Source organism: Ranitomeya imitator, chromosome 1 (assembly GCF_032444005.1).
Source record: "Ranitomeya imitator isolate aRanImi1 chromosome 1, aRanImi1.pri, whole genome shotgun sequence".
NCBI lineage: Eukaryota > Metazoa > Chordata > Amphibia > Anura > Dendrobatidae > Ranitomeya > Ranitomeya imitator.
In genome coordinates, this window is record NC_091282.1 from 364,176,675 (window position 1) to 364,202,338 (window position 25,664).

At 40.3% G+C, this 25,664-nt stretch overlaps 2 protein-coding genes across 2 annotated transcripts; both read right to left on the reverse strand.

Moving 5' to 3' along the window:
- Window positions 1-2,090: 2,090 nt before the first annotated feature.
- Window positions 2,091-3,288, reverse strand: LOC138657798 (olfactory receptor 4E2-like). The gene has a single exon (XM_069745454.1). The coding sequence runs from the start codon at window positions 3,190-3,192 to the stop codon at window positions 2,149-2,151; it is 1,044 nt and encodes a 347-aa protein (XP_069601555.1). The 5' UTR covers window positions 3,193-3,288; the 3' UTR covers window positions 2,091-2,148.
- A 6,448-nt stretch (window positions 3,289-9,736) lies between these two features.
- Window positions 9,737-12,788, reverse strand: LOC138657799 (olfactory receptor 4E2-like). The gene is made up of 2 exons (XM_069745455.1): window positions 12,707-12,788; window positions 9,737-10,940 (listed from the first exon to the last, which is right to left on the reverse strand). Exon 2 carries the CDS (start codon window positions 10,836-10,838, stop codon window positions 9,795-9,797), a length of 1,044 nt encoding a protein of 347 aa, XP_069601556.1. The 5' UTR covers window positions 10,839-10,940; window positions 12,707-12,788; the 3' UTR covers window positions 9,737-9,794.
- Window positions 12,789-25,664: the final 12,876 nt, after the last annotated feature.

The following is a 25,664-nucleotide window of genomic DNA, read 5'->3' on the forward strand; positions in this document are numbered from 1 at the left end:
TTGGTGATTTTATGGTGTGTTTTTTATTTGTACCTTTTTCTTAATTTTAAAATGTATTTTAAATGTTTTTGCCTGTTTTTCATGTTTACCATTGTGAGTGGAGTTGAGAGTTTCCAAATGTTTTAGATTGATTTATCATTTGCAACCTGAAAAAAAGCTGCAAAGTTTGTTGCAAATGTACATTTTCCCACATAGTGATTTTATGTACATCAGAAACATTTTGCAAAAATGTGTAACTTTTTGCACTAAAAATAATAAAAATGATTCTTGACTTTGCCCATGATTCATTAATGTACATCATTATGAGGAACTTGGTGCAAAAAAAGTATACCACAAGGCAAAAAAAGAAAAGTGAGGAAGAAGAAGAAGCCAGTGGCAAAACGTGCGTTGGGATGAGAGGACGTTACTCCAGGATCCTGACTACAAGGTGAATCGGTCTCCTATTATTGCGGACACGATCCTTACTACTTACGGGCACTTTCTTTGATTCTATCTAAAGTTATTTGGTGGGTTACTTCTCACTAGTAGATATTACTATACAAACTGTTGGGCCAAGCATTGTATACATGTTGCCATTTTTACGTGTGGTATGCATAATACGTTTCAGTATTCTCCTTGCACTCCCGCGTTATCTGATCGATATTATACCTTTATTCGCTATGGCTGTGATCTAATCATTTAATTCATTACTCATATTGAGGTAGTTACTAAGCAAATGACCGAAACGTTTTGATATTGTGATATGTGAAGCACTAGTCACTTTATAGGGGCTACCAGTTTTGCAAGTTTGTGATTCAGTCCTACTTAAGCATTCAAATATTGTACCTCTACGGAGTGTTAGTTTCGGGTAGCCTGGACCGTCCTCTATGTGAAGCACACTGCTATGTTATTTTTTATTCTTGCATTTTAAATCTTTATGAATAAAAGTTAATTTTTAACCTTCCTTTTGTACCTTAAATGGGATGCGTTTATAACATCTTTTAATATATTGTATGTGATTTTTCCAAAAATGTTAACTTTTTACTTTTGCATCCCATATAGCTTAAATAAGTTTTTTATCTTCAATTAGTTCATCTGTAACTGTTTTCATTATTTTTACTTAAGGAAAGTACGGTAAATGGGGTGAGAGAATTTGAAGATGGGGACAAGCGTTTATCACTTAAGGTACCTTCACACATAACGATATCGTTAACGATATCGTTGCTTTTTGTGACGTAGCAACGATATCATTAAGGAAATCGCTATGTGTGACAGCGACCAACGATCAGGCCCCTGCTGTGATGTCGTTGGTCGCTGAACAAAGTCCAGAACTTTATTTCGTTGCTGGATCTCCCGTGGACCGATCCAGCGATGTCTTCACTGGTAACCAGGGTAAACATCGGGTTACTAAGCGCAGGGCCGCGCTTAGTAACCCGATGTTTACCCTGGTTACCAGCGTAAAAGTAAAAAAAAAAAAACACTACATACTTACCTACCGCTGTCTGTCCCCGGCGCTGTGCTCTGCACTCCGCCTGCACTGGCTGTGAGCGTCGGTCAGCCGGAAAGCAGAGCGGTGACGTCACCGCTCTGCTTTCCGGCCGCTGTGCTCACAGCCAATACAGGAGGAGTGCAGAGAAGCAGAGCGCCGGGGACAGACAGCGGTAGGTAAGTATGTAGTGTTTGTTTTTTTTTTACTTTTATGCTGGTAACCAGGGTAAACATCGGGTTACTAAGTGCGGCCCTGGGCTTAGTAACCCGATGTTTACCCTGGTTACCGGCATCGTTGGTCGCTGTAGAGCTGTCTGTGTGACAGCTCTGCAGCGACCAAACAGCGACGCTGCAGCGATCCGGATCGTTGTCGGTATCGCTGCAGCGTCGCTTAATGTGAAGGGGCCTTTACTATACTGTATATTCAGGTTCTGAAATTATCCCAATAAGGCCACATAGTCATAAATGTTTCATTTTGTATCTCAAAATACGTTCCATGTCAGTAATTAGTAATTCAGTCTCCATTTTTTATTAGACATATATGGTTATATGGTATATGGTTACACAATTGTTAAGAAATTATATAGTATGTTTACTTCTATATAGCATGTTTACTTTACTTTGGAATGTGCTTATATGCTTAAAGAAATTTGTTAAGAGGTCATATCTGCCACAAATAAATTATTTGGTTCTTCTACCCCAAAGTTTTTTTATAGCTGTCTTCATCTCTTTATTTCGCAAGGTATAAATGATTGGGTTCAGCATTGGTGATATGACTGTGTAGAACACCATAACCACCTCATCAGCCTGAAAAGTTTTGGAGGGTCTCATATAAATAAAAACACAAGGTCCAAAGAAAAAAGTTACCACTGTAAGATGAGAAGCACAGGTTGAAAAGGCTTTGCGTCGTCCTTCCACTGTTCGTATTTTAAAGATAGCCTTAGCAATGCCAATATAGGAAATTAAGACAGTCAGAAAGCAGCCTAGTGATACGATACCACTATTGGCCACTATCATAGCATCAATCATGGCTGTATCAGTGCATGCAAGCCTGATTAATGGTGGGACATCGCAAAAAAAACTGTTAATTTCATTTGGGCCACAGAATGGCAAACCCATTGTTAGTGTTGTCTGGATATTAGAATGAACAAAACCAATAGCCCAAGTTGCTGCCACCATCCATAGACAAAGCTGTTTACTCATTATGGTGGAATATTGCAAGGGTTTGCATATAGCTACATAGCGATCATATGCCATAGCTGTGAAAAGAAAACATTCTGCACAGGCGAAGAAGTGGAAGAAGTATAGTTGAGTGATGCAGCCATTGAATGTAATAGTTTTTCTTTTAAAAAAAAAATCAATCAACATCTTGGGTACAGTTACACTCGAGTAACAGAGATCAATGAAAGAGAGCTTACCAAGGAAGAAATACATTGGATTATGAAGACGATAATCTGCTCTGATGGTCAACATGATTAAAATGTTCCCGCTGAGAAGTAATATATAGGCCAACAGAAAGATGGAAAAGACAAAGTACTGAAGTCTTGGATTAAAAGCAAAAATCACAAAAACAAATTCTGTTACTTCTGTTATGTTACATGTCTCCACAGTAGACTTTAAAGAACTGGATTTCGTAGCATCTACATGATGATCCGATACGTTATAAAATGAGTCCAGTCCCCCAAAGTTTATCGACAAAGGTTCTACTGTACAGTTGTGCCACATAGTTGAAAAGAAAAAATGTGTAAATCTAATGGATTAAAATGTAAAACTCCTTTTTTATTTTGTGCTTGTCCATCAAAAAGAACCATGTAGACAGCCTAACATCTTTAGAAAAAGTAAGATAAACATTGATAAATCAGTTATTTAGCTAAAAGAATTAACTAGATAATAGATACAAAATCAACAAATGTTAAAACTAGTAAAGAACCTACAATTTACCATGTATATAGGAAGAATTTATTATTTTGACCTCACAATCTTATACTTTAGTATTGTCACTCGATGTATATTTTCAGTGATCCCACCACGGATATTTCTTAGTTTTTTTACTTATAAATGTTTAAAAAAAAGCTGGAAAAATTGTAAAAATATTAAGTGGTAGTGGCACAAAAATTTACATATAAAATATAAAAATGGAAATTCAGCAGTATAAACATAGAGACAAGCGAAACACAACAAAATTATGATGTTTCAAAATTGTACCTTTGGAGACAAATACATGAACAGATCCAGCAAGAGTCCCCTTTCACACTTACAATGTTCTCATACATGTTCTATCCGTGTTTGTCTATTGGGCTGTTTAGTGAAAAGCAAACTGGTGACATTCTAATTGCAGTCTGACTTTCATAGGGGAATTTCATAGGATTTTTTTCATATGTGAATACTAATGAAAGATTTAACACACGCATGCACGCACACACACGCACACACACGTAGTTTGTACCCACCACGAGTACAGTTTTTTGGGGGGAGCCTGAACCAAAACTCAGGCCCAGTGTATAAAACAACACAATGTAAGTGGCTGGAAGATATTTGAAAAAATACAAGGACTGTAGTACAATTTCAATCTCCCTACAATGATCTCAGCAAAAGTATGGCAGCAATAAAAAGGACTGCTGCACACAAAAGTGTGGACAAATAAACAAGATAACTGTGCAGAAAGGAGCAACAGGATTTTTGCTTTTAAAAAAGCAGTTGGCTTGCACAGCAGTGTGCAAACAGCAATGCAGCTATCAGGGAGCCTTATAAGGCAGTCTAATAAGCTACAGAGATGTTGCACAACAATATAGCCTCCACTGTCCCTGCAAAAAAATGGTGGTGTTGGACAGTGGAAATCGCTACAGCAGAAGTAGTTTGGGGGTTAGTTTTCCCCCCCTAACTATATCCCTTCTTCTGATGAAGCTGCAGCAACCTCTCCCTATGCTAAGATTGGCAGAAGTAAGATGGCGGCCGGCATGCACGCCCCTTTATAGCCCCTTTGACGACGCAGAAAGCAAGCCAATCACTGTCATGCCCTTCTGTAAGATGGTGGGGACCGAGACCTATGTCATCACGCTACCCACACTCTGCGTCCTCCTTCATTGGCTGAAAAATGGTGCTAAAAGCGTCATATGAAATGCGACTTTTGCGCGCAGATCGCCGACCTCATGGCCGATCCCACACTACTAGAATCGGGTCGGGTTTCATGAAACCCGACTTTGCCGAAAGTCGGCGATTTTTGAATTTGTCCAATCCTTTCCACTCAACCCCAGTCCCGACTCCTCCCGATGCCCTTGCTTGTGTGCATCACATGCACATTGCTGTGTGTGTGCACTGCTGATAGGCTGAGATACTGCACCGCCCCACTGTAAATGCGGGAAAGAAAAAAAAATGGAGATCGGCGTTATTTCAGCACAGATCTATCTCCCGCTCCCCTCCCCTGTCCACTATAGACTGAAACAGTCTATTAACAATGATAAACAGTTTTAATGTGCAAATCAAGTTAGGCTATTGGTGAACGAACAGTTATCGAACAGAAACTCGAACAGTCGAATTTTAAGCAAATTGTTCGAGTTCGTGGAACGACTCGAACACCGCCCAAAATAGCTCGAATTTGAAATTGGCGAACAGTTCGATTCGAACAACGCTCATCTCTAGTCCCAAGCAGAGACTGGGGTATTTGTCCATATTATTGCAATAAGCCAAACATCTCATAGGGTGGGCAGATAAAAGCCTTTACTTGCTTAAAAAATTGTAAGACTCATTTTAAGTCTGCCCAAAGACATGTAGGACACTCCACAAATGTATGGAAGAAGGTAACATAGTAACATAGAAAAATAGTTAGCAAGGCCGAAAAAAGACATTTGTTCATCCAGTTCAGCCTATATTCTGTCAGAATAAATCCCCTGATCTACATCTTTCTAAAGAACCTAATAACTGTAAGATACAATATTGTTACGCTCCAGGAAGACATCCAGGCCTCTCTTGAACCCCTCAACTGAGTTCGCCATCACCACCTAATCAGGCACGGAATTCCAGATTCTGACTGCCCTAACAGTAAACAATACTCCAGATGCAGAGAATGCCCCCTTGTGATCATCACCTTCCTTGGTATAAACAGATCCTCGGAGAGATATTTGTATTGTCCTCTTATATACTTACATATGGTTATTAGATCGCTTCTCAGTCATCTTTTTTCTAGACTGAATAATTCTAATTTTGCCAATCTCTCTGGGTATTGTAGTTTCCTCATCCCCTTTATGAATTTTGGTGCCCTCCTTTGTATTGCTCTAGTTCCGTTATAACCTTCCTGAGCACCGGTGCCCAAAACTGTACACAGTACTCCATGTGTGGTCTAACTAGGGATTTGTACAGAGGCAGTATAATGCTCTCATCATGTGTATTTAGACCTCTTGTAATGCACTCCCTGATCCTGTTTGCCTTGGCAGCTGCTGCCTGGCACTGGCTGCTCCAGGTAAGTTTATCATTAACTAGGAACCCCATGTCCTTCTCATTGTCAGATTCACCCAGTGGTTTCCCATTCAGTATGTAATGGTGACATTGATTCCTTCTACCCATGTGTATAACCTTACATTGACTGCATTACATTGCTTAGTATCATGTGCAAAAGTAGATATTTTACTGTGCACACCTTCTACCCGATCGTTAATAAGTATGTTGAAGATGCTGTGGTCAGACGTGACAAAAGTTAAATTGTTAGGTTAATGATATGCCTGGCGCCAAATCAACACAGGTGATCATCCCAAGAACACCATCCCCACAGTGAAACATGGTGGTGGTGGCATAATACCGTGAGGATGTTTTCGGCAGCATCGACATGGAAAATGGTCGAAGTCAAGGAGAAGATGAATAGTGTGAAATACAGGGATATCCTTTAGCAAAACCTGATTGTCTATCAGTTATTTGAGATGGGGATGAAGGTTCACCTTCCAACAAGACAATGACCAAAAGCATACTGCTAAAGCAACACTTGAGTGGTTGAAGGGGAAACTTGTAAATGTTTTGGAGTGGTCTAGTCAACATAAATACCTTAATCCTATTGAGAATCTGTGGACAGACTTGAAGATTCTTGTTCACCAGAGGAAACCATCCACTCCATGGTCAAGCCTTATCTGGAATACTGTGTCTAGTTCTGGGGACAACACTTTAAAAAAGACATTGAAAAACTGGAGCAAGATAAGAGAAGAGTTACCAATATGGTGAGCGGATTGTAAAGTATATCCTATGAGGATACAGGATTACAGGATATGGGAATGTTTAGCTTGCAAAAAAGAAGACTTAATAGATGTCTTCAAATATCTGAAGGGATATCACAGTGTAGAGGAATCATCCTTATTCTCTTTTGCCCATGAAAAACAAGAAGCAATGGAATGAAACTGAAAGTAATATACAGGGTGGTGTACCATATTATGGGTGTCAGGTCCGAGCATTCCTACATGAACAGTTGTCTGAAAAGTGGATTGGTCTTTGTGGACCCGTTGAATGGCCATCAAGGTCTCCCGATTTGACCCCCTTAGACTTTTATCTTTGGGGTCATCTGAAGGCAATTGTCTATACTGTGAAGATACGAGATGTGCAGCATCTGAAACAACGGATACTGGAAGCCAGTGCTATCATTTCTACTGCAGTGTTGCTATCAGTGTGTCAAGAGTGGGAGAAGCGGGTTACATTGAAAATGCAACACAATGGTCAGCACTTTGAGCACATTGTATAAGTGGTAATAAACTTATAAATAACTCACCAAAGAATAAAGTTACATTAAAACCAAGCACACCATTGTTTTTCTTGTAAAATTCTCAATAAGTTTGATGTGTCACATGACCCTCTTCCCATTGGAAAAAATAAAGATGGATCCAAAATGGCTGACTTCAAAATGGCTGCCATGGTCAAAACCCATCTTGAAAAGCTTTCCTCCTCCCATATACTAATATACCACAAACAGGAAGTTGATATCACCAACCATTCCCATTTTATTTAGGTGTATCCATATAAATGTCCCACCCTGTGCAATGTTATCAGTAATATAATTTAAAGTAAAAACTTGTAACATAAAAAACAAAATTGTAAAATGCCCTGCCAAAATATTAATTTGTTTTTTATTAGAATATGTAAAAAAAATCACATTATGCCTACACATTTTGGAACTGTGAATTTGTGTAATTTATTTTGTCTAGTTTTTGGTGATTTTATGGTGTGTTTTTTATTTGTACCTTTTTCTTAATTTTAAAATGTATTTTAAATGTTTTTGCCTGTTTTTCATGTTTACCATTGTGAGTGGAGTTGAGAGTTTCCAAATGTTTTAGATTGATTTATCATTTGCAACCTGAAAAAAAGCTGCAAAGTTTGTTGCAAATGTACATTTTCCCACATAGTGATTTTATGTACATCAGAAACATTTTGCAAAAATGTGTAACTTTTTGCACTAAAAATAATAAAAATGATTCTTGACTTTGCCCATGATTCATTAATGTACATCATTATGAGGAACTTGGTGCAAAAAAAGTATACCACAAGGCAAAAAAAGAAAAGTGAGGAAGAAGAAGAAGCCAGTGGCAAAACGTGCGTTGGGATGAGAGGACGTTACTCCAGGATCCTGACTACAAGGTGAATCGGTCTCCTATTATTGCGGACACGATCCTTACTACTTACGGGCACTTTCTTTGATTCTATCTAAAGTTATTTGGTGGGTTACTTCTCACTAGTAGATATTACTATACAAACTGTTGGGCCAAGCATTGTATACATGTTGCCATTTTTACGTGTGGTATGCATAATACGTTTCAGTATTCTCCTTGCACTCCCGCGTTATCTGATCGATATTATACCTTTATTCGCTATGGCTGTGATCTAATCATTTAATTCATTACTCATATTGAGGTAGTTACTAAGCAAATGACCGAAATGTTTTGATATTGTGATATGTGAAGCACTAGTCACTTTATAGGGGCTACCAGTTTTGCAAGTTTGTGATTCAGTCCTACTTAAGCATTCAAATATTGTACCTCTACGGAGTGTTAGTTTCGGGTAGCCTGGACCGTCCTCTATGTGAAGCACACTGCTATGTTATTTTTTATTCTTGCATTTTAAATCTTTATGAATAAAAGTTAATTTTTAACCTTCCTTTTGTACCTTAAATGGGATGCGTTTATAACATCTTTTAATATATTGTATGTGATTTTTCCAAAAATGTTAACTTTTTACTTTTGCATCCCATATAGCTTAAATAAGTTTTTTATCTTCAATTAGTTCATCTGTAACTGTTTTCATTATTTTTACTTAAGGAAAGTACGGTAAATGGGGTGAGAGAATTTGAAGATGGGGACAAGCGTTTATCACTTAAGGTACCTTCACACATAACGATATCGTTAACGATATCGTTGCTTTTTGTGACGTAGCAACGATATCATTAAGGAAATCGCTATGTGTGACAGCGACCAACGATCAGGCCCCTGCTGTGATGTCGTTGGTCGCTGAACAAAGTCCAGAACTTTATTTCGTTGCTGGATCTCCCGTGGACCGATCCAGCGATGTCTTCACTGGTAACCAGGGTAAACATCGGGTTACTAAGCGCAGGGCCGCGCTTAGTAACCCGATGTTTACCCTGGTTACCAGCGTAAAAGTAAAAAAAAAAAAACACTACATACTTACCTACCGCTGTCTGTCCCCGGCGCTGTGCTCTGCACTCCGCCTGCACTGGCTGTGAGCGTCGGTCAGCCGGAAAGCAGAGCGGTGACGTCACCGCTCTGCTTTCCGGCCGCTGTGCTCACAGCCAATACAGGAGGAGTGCAGAGAAGCAGAGCGCCGGGGACAGACAGCGGTAGGTAAGTATGTAGTGTTTGTTTTTTTTTTACTTTTATGCTGGTAACCAGGGTAAACATCGGGTTACTAAGTGCGGCCCTGGGCTTAGTAACCCGATGTTTACCCTGGTTACCGGCATCGTTGGTCGCTGTAGAGCTGTCTGTGTGACAGCTCTGCAGCGACCAAACAGCGACGCTGCAGCGATCCGGATCGTTGTCGGTATCGCTGCAGCGTCGCTTAATGTGAAGGGGCCTTTACTATACTGTATATTCAGGTTCTGAAATTATCCCAATAAGGCCACATAGTCATAAATGTTTCATTTTGTATCTCAAAATACGTTCCATGTCAGTAATTAGTAATTCAGTCTCCATTTTTTATTAGACATATATGGTTATATGGTATATGGTTACACAATTGTTAAGAAATTATATAGTATGTTTACTTCTATATAGCATGTTTACTTTACTTTGGAATGTGCTTATATGCTTAAAGAAATTTGTTAAGAGGTCATATCTGCCACAAATAAATTATTTGGTTCTTCTACCCCAAAGTTTTTTTATAGCTGTCTTCATCTCTTTATTTCGCAAGGTATAAATGATTGGGTTCAGCATTGGTGATATGACTGTGTAGAACACCATAACCACCTCATCAGCCTGAAAAGTTTTGGAGGGTCTCATATAAATAAAAACACAAGGTCCAAAGAAAAAAGTTACCACTGTAAGATGAGAAGCACAGGTTGAAAAGGCTTTGCGTCGTCCTTCCACTGTTCGTATTTTAAAGATAGCCTTAGCAATGCCAATATAGGAAATTAAGACAGTCAGAAAGCAGCCTAGTGATACGATACCACTATTGGCCACTATCATAGCATCAATCATGGCTGTATCAGTGCATGCAAGCCTGATTAATGGTGGGACATCGCAAAAAAAACTGTTAATTTCATTTGGGCCACAGAATGGCAAACCCATTGTTAGTGTTGTCTGGATATTAGAATGAACAAAACCAATAGCCCAAGTTGCTGCCACCATCCATAGACAAAGCTGTTTACTCATTATGGTGGAATATTGCAAGGGTTTGCATATAGCTACATAGCGATCATATGCCATAGCTGTGAAAAGAAAACATTCTGCACAGGCGAAGAAGTGGAAGAAGTATAGTTGAGTGATGCAGCCATTGAATGTAATAGTTTTTCTTTTAAAAAAAAAATCAATCAACATCTTGGGTACAGTTACACTCGAGTAACAGAGATCAATGAAAGAGAGCTTACCAAGGAAGAAATACATTGGATTATGAAGACGATAATCTGCTCTGATGGTCAACATGATTAAAATGTTCCCGCTGAGAAGTAATATATAGGCCAACAGAAAGATGGAAAAGACAAAGTACTGAAGTCTTGGATTAAAAGCAAAAATCACAAAAACAAATTCTGTTACTTCTGTTATGTTACATGTCTCCACAGTAGACTTTAAAGAACTGGATTTCGTAGCATCTACATGATGATCCGATACGTTATAAAATGAGTCCAGTCCCCCAAAGTTTATCGACAAAGGTTCTACTGTACAGTTGTGCCACATAGTTGAAAAGAAAAAATGTGTAAATCTAATGGATTAAAATGTAAAACTCCTTTTTTATTTTGTGCTTGTCCATCAAAAAGAACCATGTAGACAGCCTAACATCTTTAGAAAAAGTAAGATAAACATTGATAAATCAGTTATTTAGCTAAAAGAATTAACTAGATAATAGATACAAAATCAACAAATGTTAAAACTAGTAAAGAACCTACAATTTACCATGTATATAGGAAGAATTTATTATTTTGACCTCACAATCTTATACTTTAGTATTGTCACTCGATGTATATTTTCAGTGATCCCACCACGGATATTTCTTAGTTTTTTTACTTATAAATGTTTAAAAAAAAGCTGGAAAAATTGTAAAAATATTAAGTGGTAGTGGCACAAAAATTTACATATAAAATATAAAAATGGAAATTCAGCAGTATAAACATAGAGACAAGCGAAACACAACAAAATTATGATGTTTCAAAATTGTACCTTTGGAGACAAATACATGAACAGATCCAGCAAGAGTCCCCTTTCACACTTACAATGTTCTCATACATGTTCTATCCGTGTTTGTCTATTGGGCTGTTTAGTGAAAAGCAAACTGGTGACATTCTAATTGCAGTCTGACTTTCATAGGGGAATTTCATAGGATTTTTTTCATATGTGAATACTAATGAAAGAGTTAACACACGCATGCACGCACACACACGCACGCACACGTAGTTTGTACCCACCACGAGTACAGTTATACAATAAAATTAAGTGCTTGTTTTCACCCTTATCTTTGCTCATATTTCATTAAGAGAGGCTATCTACATTTTCTATATTCATGGATGCTTACAAAATAATCATCTTCCATAACCCACGGGATCCATGAGAGTGACAAAAGGTAAGTATACAGTACCTTCAGTGGCTTAGCTGCTTTTGACACCATCCATGGCTACAAAAAAATATTTACATCACTAGACAAATCTTTCAAGGACTCTAATTTCTATCAAAAGAAATTCAATACAATATCATGTCTTGACAGTCTACAATTTATTCAACCACACGAACACATATAGCATTAACATGTCATGAGTCATGACAGAGTATTGTGAAATAATTTGTTTCCCGAAGCTGGTCATCACATACTATACAAATTGAACAAAGAGTAAAAGCATGGAAGACAATAATGTACTACTACTTTATTGTTGTAACTGGTGTTAATATAATCTTTTTCATAGATTTACATATCAGTTCTAAAGCACCACTCCAGTGTTTTTGCATTATTATTTTGCCATTGGAGTAGTACCACTAATGTCAGTTCCCTGCTGTTAGTAAAATACTTACCAGCGGCTATCTTCTGCTGTTCTCAGTGCCGCTCCTCTTGTCTTCTGCTTGTTGGGACCTGCCGGCTTGCTCCAGTGTTGGCTGGACAGAGCGGAAGTCACATCTCAGTGCAAGTCAGTGCAAGTCTAAAAAAGCCAAAAGGCCAGAATGACGCTCTCGTAGACTCACATTGAGAACTTGTGAAATTGAAAGCTTGTAATACAGAGCTGATTTCCAGTCAGTTAGAAGCTGCTGGAACAAGACAGCGGAACAGGATAGGATATATTGTTGAGAAGAACAGAAGATAACAACTGGGAACTGACATTAGTGATACTACTCTGGTGGTTAAATAAAAAAAATGCTGGATTGATGCTTTAAATGTATAGATGGGGATTTATTTAATGTTAGATATAACTATCTTATTAAATTTAGATAGAATAGTGCAAACAAAACACAGGGTAGAAATTACTTAAATAAATATGCTTAAATATGATGCTTTCCTTTTATAATGTTTACTATGGGTCAACAGTTTGTCCATCAGATTGTGGCTTCTCTCTATTCTTTACCTGTTCTGATCCATGTAACTGTGAACAATTCTGCTTGTATCAAAAATCAGCATGGCAGACATTCACCCTCATCTTCCTAAGTGATATCACAATAGGAGCATTTGGTAGCTTTATTAGAACGATAAGTCCATTGGGAAAGTATTTTCTGGGAATGAATTCAAATAATTCCTACTGATTATTGTTGATAACAATTCCCTGGATTCTTGTTAGTTGTATTGCTCTTGGGAAGCTTACAGTTTAGTTCTTAAATCTTAATTAAAAGTTTGGATTAATGTTTAATACTTCTGTTAAGTGTTTTTAGGACAAAAGTTCAATCAACTTGATTTGCACTTCGTCACATATACTTTGCATAAGAAATATTTCATACAAATTAAAAATTAATTGGCAGGAGTGCCCTGCCATTTTCATACGCATCAGGGGTAAAGCCAACCACTAAGGGCTGATGTTAATATTCTGAGAAGCACACAATAGCCATAAAGGTTCCTAGGCTATTAACAGCTGTTGCTTAGCCTTTACTGGTTATTATAGGGGAGACCTCCAAAAATAGCATGGGGTCCCCCCTATATTCAATAACCAGCAAAAGCTATGCAGACAACTGCGGGCTGGTATTAATAGATTAGGAAAGGGCCATGATCTGGATGATTTGGATAGCAGTCACATCAGTGATGTGACCACTATCCATGCCAGCCGACTCACAATGAAGTGTGTAGTACTGAGTTGTCGTGAGAAAGTTGACTAGAGTTCATAGCTGATGAACCCCGGTAACCTCACTTATGGCACTGCTCATTGTGTTAGAAAGTTGTCACGCAACAAGAGGTGCCATAAGTGAGGTCACCAAGGTTCATCAACTATGAACTCCTGTTACCTTTCTTATTGCAGCTCAGCACTACACACTGCTGGGGAGTGATTATGCTCTTGTCTCAGTGTGAGCTGGCTGGCAGGGAGTGCGGTCACTTCTCTAAAAATAATCCAGATCATTGTGGGACAGTATGGATTATCTTCATGTTGGACAGGTGAGGGATATGGTTGTTTATTATGGGATATGAGCTTCAATGGATTATGCAAAAGTGAGTACAAATGGGCATTTTTATTTCAAATAAAGGAGTCTGTTTCAATATTTCAATTAAAGGATTTTGTTCTGGCTTTTTTGGTGTTTTTTTTTTACAATCTAACTGGAGTTAGAAATGGGGGTGTCTTATAGATGCCTCTCCATTACTCTCCTGTGGGCTTGATGTCAGCGGCCATAAAATATCTAGCATCAACCTGAACTTTACGCCACTTGCCACCACAACATGGAAAGTTGGAAGAGCTGCGCAAAGCGCCAGAATTGGTGCATCTAATAGATGCACCCTTTTTGGTGTTGCTGCGGGCTGCTATTTTTAAGCTGAGGGTGCCAATATCCATGGCCCCTTACTAGTCTGAGAATATCTCCCCCAGCTGTTTGCTTTACCTTGGTCAGTTGCCAAAAATGAATTATTTAAATAATTAAAAAAACAACATAGGCCTCTCTATTTTTGATAACCAGCAATGATAAAGCTGACAGCTGAAAGCTGCAGCCCGCAGCTGTCAGTTTTGCCTGTGCTGGTTATCAAAAATAGAAGAGACCCCACGTCATTTAAAAAAAATGTATTTATTCATAGTGCAGGCGCTGACTGATGACTAATCCCATCAACAGCACTTGCTCTCACTGTTATCAGTGACAGCAGATATAGACTGATGAGATGAGAGTAGTATTCTCACATCAGCCAACACCTATGACTGGTGGAAACCTGTTTACTGTACTAACAGCTGGTGGCTCACGCTTACATCTGACAGTGTGGAAACCCTAGATCTCTGACCGGTGGTAATGATCTCACTGCTCATAAGAGCCACCGGTGTTTTTCGCGCTCTCACACAGATGACAGCGAGGTTAATGGATCACCTCCGTGTAGGACAAGGGGTACTCGGTACTGGGTCCTTCGGTTCTCAAGGGGGATTTCACGGTGGCTGACCCGGTCCGTGGCCCTCGGGAGGTCCGTTGTAAAAGGGAAAGGTATTTATAGGGATAAGTTCATGACGCCAACTGTGACATTCAGTCAGGGTGACAGACGCTGCTTAGGGGTCCCCTGGGGTGATGTTATGGCAGCTAGATGGTATACCTTCCCACTGGTGAAGTGTGTCCCCAGGGCTTCCCAGTGTGTAAGATGGTGAATGGTGAGAGGCGCAGTGAAGAATGAGGACACAAGGTTACAGTCTCTTTACCTTTTACTGAAGGCTTCAGCAACCACAGTCCAGAGCACCAGATCACAGGGCAGACAGAGTCCGGCCGGTTTGGAGGCAAATCCAGAGTCCCCTTATCCAGGTGGAAATCAGTAGCCTTCCTCTAGCACCTTTGGGTTGTACTACCTTACTGCTAAGCCTCTCATAAGGTCCTCACAGATGTTGTAGATGTTATCGATGTTATCTCTTCCTCTCTGTCCCCCAGATGGATAGGACAAACCCGTATGACCGGTGGCGTGAGGCTTTGTACAGGGTCTCCGTCATGCCCTGGCCTCTCGTGGGTGCCACCTTGCCTCCTAGGTATAGGGGCGGATCAGTAACTTGCAATTAGCTGTCCTGCTGGTCTCTGGAGCAAGGCATAAAGGACTGTTGCTCCCTCGGTGTTCCGGCTGCCGGGATCCTGCACCTCAGAAGGAGGCAGCATGTGCAGGGCAGAACTTCTTCTGGTATCAACTCCTTTGCTATGACTTCTTCACCCTCTCTACAATACAGTTCTCTTTTCGTGTCCTTTCTTAGGAACTGCCGCACTTAGGGCTGGCGCAGCTCCGTGACCTTCTGTCTGGATCTCTGACAGGCTCCCACCCCTGTCAGGGACCAACTACCTGAGCCAAGCTCAGCCAGTAACTACCTAACTTCCTATCCAGGCCAACATTTTTACCTAAGTGTGAAGAGTGCCCTAATAAATAGGAGCATAGTGGTGGACTGGAGTGTGAAATGTGTTGTGGTACCTTGTAAAGAGATCTCCTTTATTGCCTCCAAACGTAACATCACTCCCCCAGAGGAGAATTATATTGCTGCAACGACCAGGACCCTGGGGCGCTGCATTAACAGCCAATGATTGGGATGCTGAACCAACAGTAACTCGAACTACCTGGAGAAGTCTGTGTTCAGGGTCCATGCATGAACACTATTTGTTCTGTACAGACCCTGAACTTTACTGTTCAGATTCACTCATCTCTATTTGTAAATCATTCTTAAAGTGAACTTACTCACACTTAAAGGGAACCTGTCACCTGAATTTGGCGGGACTGGTTTTGGGTCATATGGGCAGAGTTTTCGGGTGTTTGATTCACCCTTTCCTTACCCGCTGTATGCATGCTGGCTGCAATATTGGATTGAAGTTCATTCTCTGTCCTCCATAGTACACGCCTGCACAAGGCAAGATTGCTTTGTGCAGGCGTGTACTATGGAGGACAGAGAATGAACTTCAATCCAATATTACAGCCAGCATGCAGCCAGCGGGTAAGGAAAGGGTGAATCAAACACCCGAAAACTCCGCCCATAAGACCCAAAACCAGTCCCGCCAAATTCAGGTGACAGAGTCCCTTTAAGACAACCTTCATTGGGATACACGGTTCAGTGCGGAACTAAATTGATAACTGGATTCTAACTAAGAGGGTTTTCCCCCTTCACCACACATGCCAAATCCGGCTAAGCAGTACTCATTTACCCACCAATGGGAAGAAGTGGGTTAGACCCCAGTGCTGCAAAGTTACAATGTTAACAACTAAGGCCCTATAAATGTTTTGAAAATTTTCTTGAAAATATTAAAAATGAATGAAAAAATGTAAGGCATCGAACATTTTTTAAAAGTAGAATTTTGAATTATGTTAACATAAATGTTAGCCATCACATATTATGTAATGTATAACTACTATCTGTCTTACATTTTGAGCAATTCAAATTTTGAGAGCATCAAACATCAACTTTTTTTATAAATGTTTGTTTTTGATGAATGAAAATAGAATATAGTGACACAAATTTACTAGTAACAGAAGTACAATGGGGCCAGTTTGTCAAGACTGTTAAGACTGACATGGTACAAGCTCGCATCATAACAATCTTGACAGAGTACAAAATGCCCAATTCATTAAGCGATGTATGCCACTTAATGAAATCCAAGCCTTGTCTAAATAGCATATGCCTCCATGCCTTCATGTTCCAGTTACACGAAAAAGGAAAATTGTTACTATGATGTGACTAACTGGAATTTTTTTACATTCATCAAATAACTATCTCCAGACCAACATAGTATTACATGACTAAACTCCCCTATACTTTTGCCAGACTGGAACTTTTTTTTAGCAACTCTGTAATTTTTAATTATACAGTATGCTATCACATTTAGAGGTTTTGTGTTAGGAGTCGAGTTTCCTCTGCTGCACAGGGGGAATCTCGATCCGTCTCCGCTGCGGTCTCCCATTCTCCTCCAGCCGCAGTGGAGTCTGCTCAGCAGGGACGTCGATCCCAGCGTCTCGCTCAGTCTGACTCTGTGCGAAGAGTTACTGCTGCTTTTCCTGCTTCTGCCATTGAAGCCAGTGCTGGGCAGCAGCGAGTGGACGTTTCTGGATCTAAGTCCTTATTTGCACACACTGAGCATGCCCAGGGCAAGATCACCTGTTGGAGATCGAGGGTCACATGCTCAGGTACTGCAGCACATCCCATTGGACCTTTTGGCAGGTCCTGAAAGGGCAAAACTTCTGTAGCTGTTTCCTGTGCTGCAGCTATATAAACTGCGCATGACCGCACGGCTATGCGCTAGTATTGTCTTGTAAATATGTGTGTGTGTTGTGAGTGAAAGTCGCTCTTTAAATAACCCTCCCTATTGAATGACTGTTCGCGGAAGGTGTATGTTTGCTATCTAGCGCCCGACTTATCCAACAGCACGTAACACACATTACAGCTACCAGTTGCTGTGTCTGCCTGTACGGCGCCGTGCGCTTGCTCTGCGCTTTCCTGACCCAAGCCTGGGTGGTTAGTGGCGTCCGTCTGTGCGGCACCGCACGCACTCTTGTGCCTTTATATTATTATTTAGTTTCCTTACACACCCAGTTGCGGTGTTGTGCCAGCAAGTGTCTAATCGGACTTCAATCCTAGTTGGGGTTGAGTTCGCTGACTTCTTGCTCGCGCTCTATGTGCGGTACAGCGGTCCTGTGACGCAACAGGATCGCTTCCTTCACGCAGGGTGAAGTTAACCCGTGCGTGTATACTTATAGTACCGCCATATAGTCCGTCTTACTAGCAGCAGGGTTTTTACCTGCACGGTGGACCTCGGACTGCGAACGCACCTAGTTCCATTTCATCTTGTACTTGGTGCGTTCCGCCAGTCCTTAACAGTTTGTTGGTCTCTAAAGTTGGGTATATTATTTTTGGATGAACTCGTCCTGTATGTATTACCTATACTATAGTATCATCATTATTCTTCCAGCAATATGTACTGAGCAAAGATTTCCTGCAAACATGCCATAGGTTGAGTAGTGATACAACTGGTCTGAGATCCTATAACATACACACGGGCTTGATCTCTTGATTCTTTCAGTGCTCCTCCTTCTTTGAAGTAGTGCTTTATTCGTTGTACTATAAAAACAGCCTTGCTAGAGAACCCAAGACAGCTATGATGATTTGGTTGTATCTGATCCTAAATATTGCATTGCCAGGTATGAGCACCAGCATTCAGGTCATTGACATTAGCCTTGTTCATCATCACGTTCACTGTTCATTTTTTTTTTCATAGCAAGTATTTGCAGAGCTGACTATGTAACACAGTCAAAGCATGAAGAAACTGCAATAGAAGGGAACCAAGTCACTCTGGACTGTGAATATGAAACAAAAAGTACATCTCCATATCTATTTTGGTATGTTCAGTATCCTGGAAAAAGCCCTCTGAATATTATAAGGAAAGCAGGATTTAAGGAGGAAAAGGAGCCATCTATGGGAAAATTTTCAGCAAGACCTGTAGATAAAAAGTTTATTCCTTTGCTTATTTCTCATCTCAACCCATCAGACACTGGAGTCTATTTCTGTGCTGTGAGTGACACAGTGTGTCAGTACAGAGACATTACTGGGCAAGAACCTGTACAATCATACATGATCCAGTATACATTGCCATTTTGAAAACTACCTTCTAAGAAAATGTATTAAGAAGGAATATCAAGAATTGTTGGTGTTTAGAATTAGTTATATTTTGGAGGACAATGACCTTCTTTAAGATTTGTTTTGATTAATCTTATCTTGCTCTTTTTTATCAATAATAATAAAAACCCCTATTATTTTCTCATATAACAAAAAGTGGCAACTATAAAAAATGAAAACAAATAACAAAAATAAAAGTCCAATTTAGAACAAGAAAAAAATATAGACTATAATCATAAATACCAGAATCTTTACATGTAAAACAGCGCTAAGTTTAGAACTATCATAAGAAGCAGTGTGTAAAAATGTCAATACTCCTTTCCATAGGATTTAAGAGAGTAATTAGCATGAAGGTACTATTAATCAAATGCTCTTAACTATTGTTCATCAACAAGTGTGACCACCTCTATAAAAGCAGAGGTTTTGGAAGTTTGCTAGTCTATAGCAAGAGTTAACACATTGTTGAGGAAAGAGAGCAGCATAACTGCAAGAGAACATAACTGCAAGAGAAGTATGCTGCCTTCCAGGTGCGATGATCAAGGATGTGACCGATAGGATACCAAAGCTCTTCAGCTCCAAGGATGTCCACCCATTTCTTCTGATACATGTTGGCACCAATGACACGGCAAGGAAGGACCTACCGACAATCTGCAAGGACTTTGAAGAGTTGGGGAAGAAAGTAAAGGAACTGGATGCACAGGTAGTTTTTTCTTCTATCCTTCCAGTAGACGGGCATGGCACCAGGAGATGGAACAGGATCCTTGATGCAAACAACTGGCTAAGACGATGGTGCAGACAACAAGGATTTGGATTCCTGGACCACGGTGTGAATTACTGGTATGATGGACTCCTCGCCAGAGACGGACTACACCTCAACAAACCTGGGAAACACACATTCGCCAGAAGACTCGCTACACTCATCAGGAGGGCGTTAAACTAGAAGAAGAGGGGACGGGAAGAAAAACATTAGACTCGAACAAAGACGACCCAGGAAAACATACTCAGAAGGGAGGTAAGAACATTTCTAAAACAATCCACAGTGAGGAGATTGGAACAAAACAAAATCCTCTAAACTGCATGCTCGCAAACGCCAGAAGCCTGACAAACAAGATGAAAGAACTAGAAGCAGAAATATCTACAGGTAACTTTGACATAGTGGGAATAACCGAGACATGGTTAGATGAAAGCTATGACTGGGCAGTTAACTTACAGGGTTACAGTCTGTTTAGAAAGGATCGTAAAAATCGGAGAGGAGGAGGGGTTTGTCTCTATGTAAAGTCTTGTCTAAAGTCCACTTTAAGGGAGGATATTAGCGAAGGGAATGAGGATGTCGAGTCCATATGGGTTGAAATTCATGGAGGGAAAAATGGTAACAAAATTCTCATTGGGGTCTGTTACAAACCCCCAAATATAACAGAAAGCATGGAAAGTCTACTTCTAAAGCAGATAGATGAAGCTGCAACCCATAATGAGGTCCTGGTTATGGGGGACTTTAACTACCCGGATATTAACTGGGAAACAGAAACCTGTGAAACCCATAAAGGCAACAGGTTTCTGCTAATAACCAAGAAAAATTATCTTTCACAATTGGTGCAGAATCCAACCAGAGGAGCAGCACTTTTAGACCTAATACTATCTAATAGACCTGACAGAATAACAAATCTGCAGGTGGTTGGGCATTTAGGAAATAGCGACCACAATATTGTGCAGTTTCACCTGTCTTTCACTAGGGGGACTTGTCAGGGAGTCACAAAAACATTGAACTTTAGGAAGGCAAAGTTTGAACAGCTTAGAGATGCCCTTAATCTGGTAGACTGGGACAATATCCTCAGAAATGAGAATACAGATAATAAATGGGAAATGTTTAAGAACATCCTAAATAGGCAGTGTAAGCGGTTTATACCTTGTGGGAATAAAAGGACTAGAAATAGGAAAAACCCAATGTGGCTAAACAAAGAAGTAAGACAGGCAATTAACAGTAAAAAGAAAGCATTTGCACTACTAAAGCAGGATGGCACCATTGAAGCTCTAAAAAACTATAGGGAGAAAAATACTTTATCTAAAAAACTAATTAAAGCTGCCAAAAAGGAAACAGAGAAGCACATTGCTAAGGAGAGTAAAACTAATCCCAAACTGTTCTTCAACTATATCAATAGTAAAAGAATAAAAACTGAAAATGTAGGCCCCTTAAAAAATAGTGAGGAAAGAATGGTTGTAGATGACGAGGAAAAAGCTAACATATTAAACACCTTCTTCTCCACGGTATTCACGGTGGAAAATGAAATGCTAGGTGAAATCCCAAGAAACAATGAAAACCCTATATTAAGGGTCACCAATCTAACCCAAGAAGAGGTGCGAAACCGGCTAAATAAGATTAAAATAGATAAATCTCCGGGTCCGGATGGCATACACCCACGAGTACTAAGAGAACTAAGTAATGTAATAGATAAACCATTATTTCTTATTTTTAGTGACTCTATAGCGACAGGGTCTGTTCCGCAGGACTGGCGCATAGCAAATGTGGTGCCAATATTCAAAAAGGGCTCTAAAAGTGAACCTGGAAATTATAGGCCAGTAAGTCTAACCTCTATTGTTGGTAAAATATTTGAAGGGTTTCTGAGGGATGTTATTCTGGATTATCTCAATGAGAATAACTGTTTAACTCCATATCAGCATGGGTTTATGAGAAATCGCTCCTGTCAAACCAATCTAATCAGTTTTTATGAAGAGGTAAGCTATAGACTGGACCACGGTGAGTCATTGGACGTGGTATATCTCGATTTTTCCAAAGCGTTTGATACCGTGCCGCACAAGAGGTTGGTACACAAAATGAGAATGCTTGGTCTGGGGGAAAATGTGTGTAAATGGGTTAGTAACTGGCTTAGTGATAGAAAGCAGAGGGTGGTTATAAATGGTATAGTCTCTAACTGGGTCGCTGTGACCAGTGGGGTACCGCAGGGGTCAGTATTGGGACCTGTTCTCTTCAACATATTCATTAATGATCTGGTAGAAGGTTTACACAGTAAAATATCGATATTTGCAGATGATACAAAACTATGTAAAGCAGTTAATACAAGAGAAGATAGTATTCTGCTACAGATGGATCTGGATAAGTTGGAAACTTGGGCTGAAAGGTGGCAGATGAGGTTTAACAATGATAAATGTAAGGTTATACACATGGGAAGAGGGAATCAATATCACCATTACACACTGAACGGGAAACCACTGGGTAAATCTAACAGGGAGAAGGACTTGGGGATCCTAGTTAATGATAAACTTACCTGGAGCAGCCAGTGCCAGGCAGCAGCTGCCAAGGCAAACAGGATCATGGGGTGCATTAAAAGAGGTCTGGATACACATGATGAGAGCATTATACTGCCTCTGTACAAATCCCTAGTTAGACCGCACATGGAGTACTGTGTCCAGTTTTGGGCACCGGTGCTCAGGAAGGATATAATGGAACTAGAGAGAGTACAAAGGAGGGCAACAAAATTAATAAAGGGGATGGGAGAACTACAATACCCACATAGATTAGCGAAATTAGGATTATTTAGTCTAGAAAAAAGACGACTGAGGGGCGATCTAATAACCATGTATAAGTATATAAGGGGACAATACAAATATCTCGCTGAGGATCTGTTTATACCAAGGAAGGTGACGGGCACAAGGGGGCATTCTTTGCGTCTGGAGGAGAGAAGGTTTTTCCACCAACATAGAAGAGGATTCTTTACTGTTAGGGCAGTGAGAATCTGGAATTGCTTGCCTGAGGAGGTGGTGATGGCGAACTCAGTCGAGGGGTTCAAGAGAGGCCTGGATGTCTTCCTGGAGCAGAACAATATTGTATCATACAATTATTAGGTTCTGTAGAAGGACGTAGATCTGGGTATTTATTATGATGGAATATAGGCTGAACTGGATGGACAAATGTCTTTTTTCGGCCTTACTAACTATGTTACTATGTTACTATGTTACTATGTTCTAAACAAATGTTGATGCTCATCAATATGGGAAGGGTTATAAGGTAATTTCCAAATCATTTGGAGTTTATCATTCCACAGTGTGAAAAAGTGGAAAATATTCAAAACAGTTAACAATCTTCCCAGAAGTGGGCATCCCAGCTAATTTTCTTCAGTTGTAATATTGGTAAAAACCGTTTGCTTTGTGGTCTCTCGAAACCCCAGAGGCTAATAAAGAGAGTTACCCCTTCTGTCTTCTTCTTTCTTCTGCACCTGCATCACCAGTGGAGTAACTCGAGTCCAATGTGCACTGATGCAGAATGTGGCCCCCTCATGTTGGTCAATTATATGGGTCCTTGTAGTGTTCTAACTCTTATAATGACATAGAAGTTGCCCCTCTTCCATTGTGCAGTAAAGTTATCCTGGGCCTCTTCCAGGTATATACGCTCCCCCGATCATGGTCCCCTTCGTGGCATATATGTCTCTCATCATAGTATATGTTTACCATTTGGGTATATATATCTACCATCCTGGCATATGTTCCTCATCCTGGTATATGTCCCCCTTTCTGGTATATATGTCCCTGATCCTGGTATATATCCCACTTCCTGGTATATATTTTCTCCATCCTGGCATATGATCCCCCATCCTGGCATATGTTCTCCTATCCTGGCATATGTCCCCCTTTCTGGTCTATATGTTCCTCACCCTGGTATATGTCCCTGATCTTGGTATATGTCCCCCTTCCTGGTATACAGTATGTTCCCCTTCCTGGTATATGTCCCCCTTGGTGGTATATATGTCACTCATCCTGGTATATATCCCATTTCCTGGTGTACAGTGGGGAAGTAAGTATTTGATCCTTTGCTGATTTTGTATGTTTGCCCACTGACAAAGACAAGAACAGTCTATAATTGTAAGGGTAGGTTAATTTTAACATTGGGAAATAGAATAACAAAATAGAATAACAAAAATAAAATCCAGAAAATCACATTCCATAAATTATATAAATTTATTTGCATTTTGCACTGAGAAATAAGTATTTGATCCCATACCAACCAAAGAGTTTTAAATTCTACAGACCAGTTAGACGTTCCTAATCAACTCGTTACCTGCAATAAAGACAGCTATCTTACATAGTCACCTTTGTAAAAGACTCCTGTCCACAGACTCAATTAATCAGTCAGACTCTAACCTCTATGACATGGGCAAGACAAAAGAGCTTTATAAGGATGCTAGGGACAAGATCATAGACCTGCACAAAGCTGGAATGGGCTACAAAACCATAAGTAAGATGCTGGGGGAGAAGGAGACAACTGTTGATGCAATAGTAAAAAAATGGAAGAAATACCAAATGACTGTCAATCGACATCGATCTGGGGCATCATGCAAAATCTCACCTCGTGGGGTATCCTGTTGTGGATTCTGTTTTTGGGCTCCCTCTGGTGGTTACAGATGGTACTGGGTGACTCGTGTTCTCTGCGGTCTCTGGTGTCCACCTGTTCTATCAGGATATGGGAGTTTCCTATTTAACCTGGCTTTCTTGTCATTTCCTCGCCGGCTATCAATGTAATCAGTGTGTCTTGTTACCTCTGCTTCCCGCTTCTGTATTCTTCAGGACAAGCTAAGTTTTTGATTTTCCTGTTCCACGTTTTGCTTAATTTTTGTCTTAGTCCAGCTTGCAGATATGTGATTCCTTTTTGCTGGTTGCTCTAGTGGGCTGATATTACTCCTCATGTTCCATGAGTTGGAACATGAGTTCAAGTAATTTCAGGATGGTTTTTTGTAGGGTTTTTCGCTGACCGCGCAGTTCACTTTTGTATCCTCTGCTATCTAGCTTTAGCGGGCCTCATTTTGCTGAATCTGTTTTCATAACTACGTATGTGCTTTCCTCTCATTTCACCGTCATTACATGTGGGGGGCTGCTATTTCTGTGGGGTGTTTCTCTGGAGGCAAGAGAGGTCTGTGTTTCTTCTAATAGGGAAAGTTAGTTCTTCGGCTGGCGCGAGACGTCTAGGAATCATCGTAGGCACGTTCCCCGGCTACAGCTAGTTGTGTGTTGAGGTTCAGGATCGCGGTCAGCTCAGTTTCCATCACCCTAGAGCTTGTTTTGTTTTTTGTGCTTGTCCTTTTGTGATCCCCTGCCATTGGGATCATGACAATATAGCCGGCCAAAAAGTGGTAATCGTATTGGCTGAAGTAGGAGGAAAAGTAGTCTGAGGAAGTTTTTTTTTTTTCCCCTCAGAGTTTGCTGCATAGCCTTAATTGCAGCCTGGCTGCGTCTTACCTCCTCTTAATCCTTGAATGGCTCTGACCTCAGCTGTTTATCATGGACGTCCAGAGTTTGGCTTCCAGCCTGAATAATCTTGCTGCTAAGGTTCAAAATATACAAGATTTTGTTGTACATGCTCCTATGTCTGAGCCTAGAATTCCTATCCCAGAGTTTTTTTCTGGAGATAGATCTAGTTTTCTGAATTTTAGGAACAATTGCAAGTTGTTTCTTTCTTTGAAATCTCGCTCTTCTGGAGACCCTGTTCAGCAAGTCAGGATTGTTATATCTTTCCTGCGGGGTGACCCTCAGAATTGGGCATTTGCATTGGCACCAGGGGATCCTGCGTTGCTCAATGTGGATGCGTTTTTTCTGGCATTGGGTTTGCTCTATGATGAACCTAACCTAGAGATTCAGGTTGAAAAAGCTTTATTGGCTCTCTCTCAGGGGCAAGATGAAGCAGAAATATATTGTCAGAAATTTCGGAAATGGTCGGTGCTTACTCAGTGGAATGAGTGCGCCCTGGCTGCAAGATTCAGAGATGGCCTTTCTGAGGCCATTA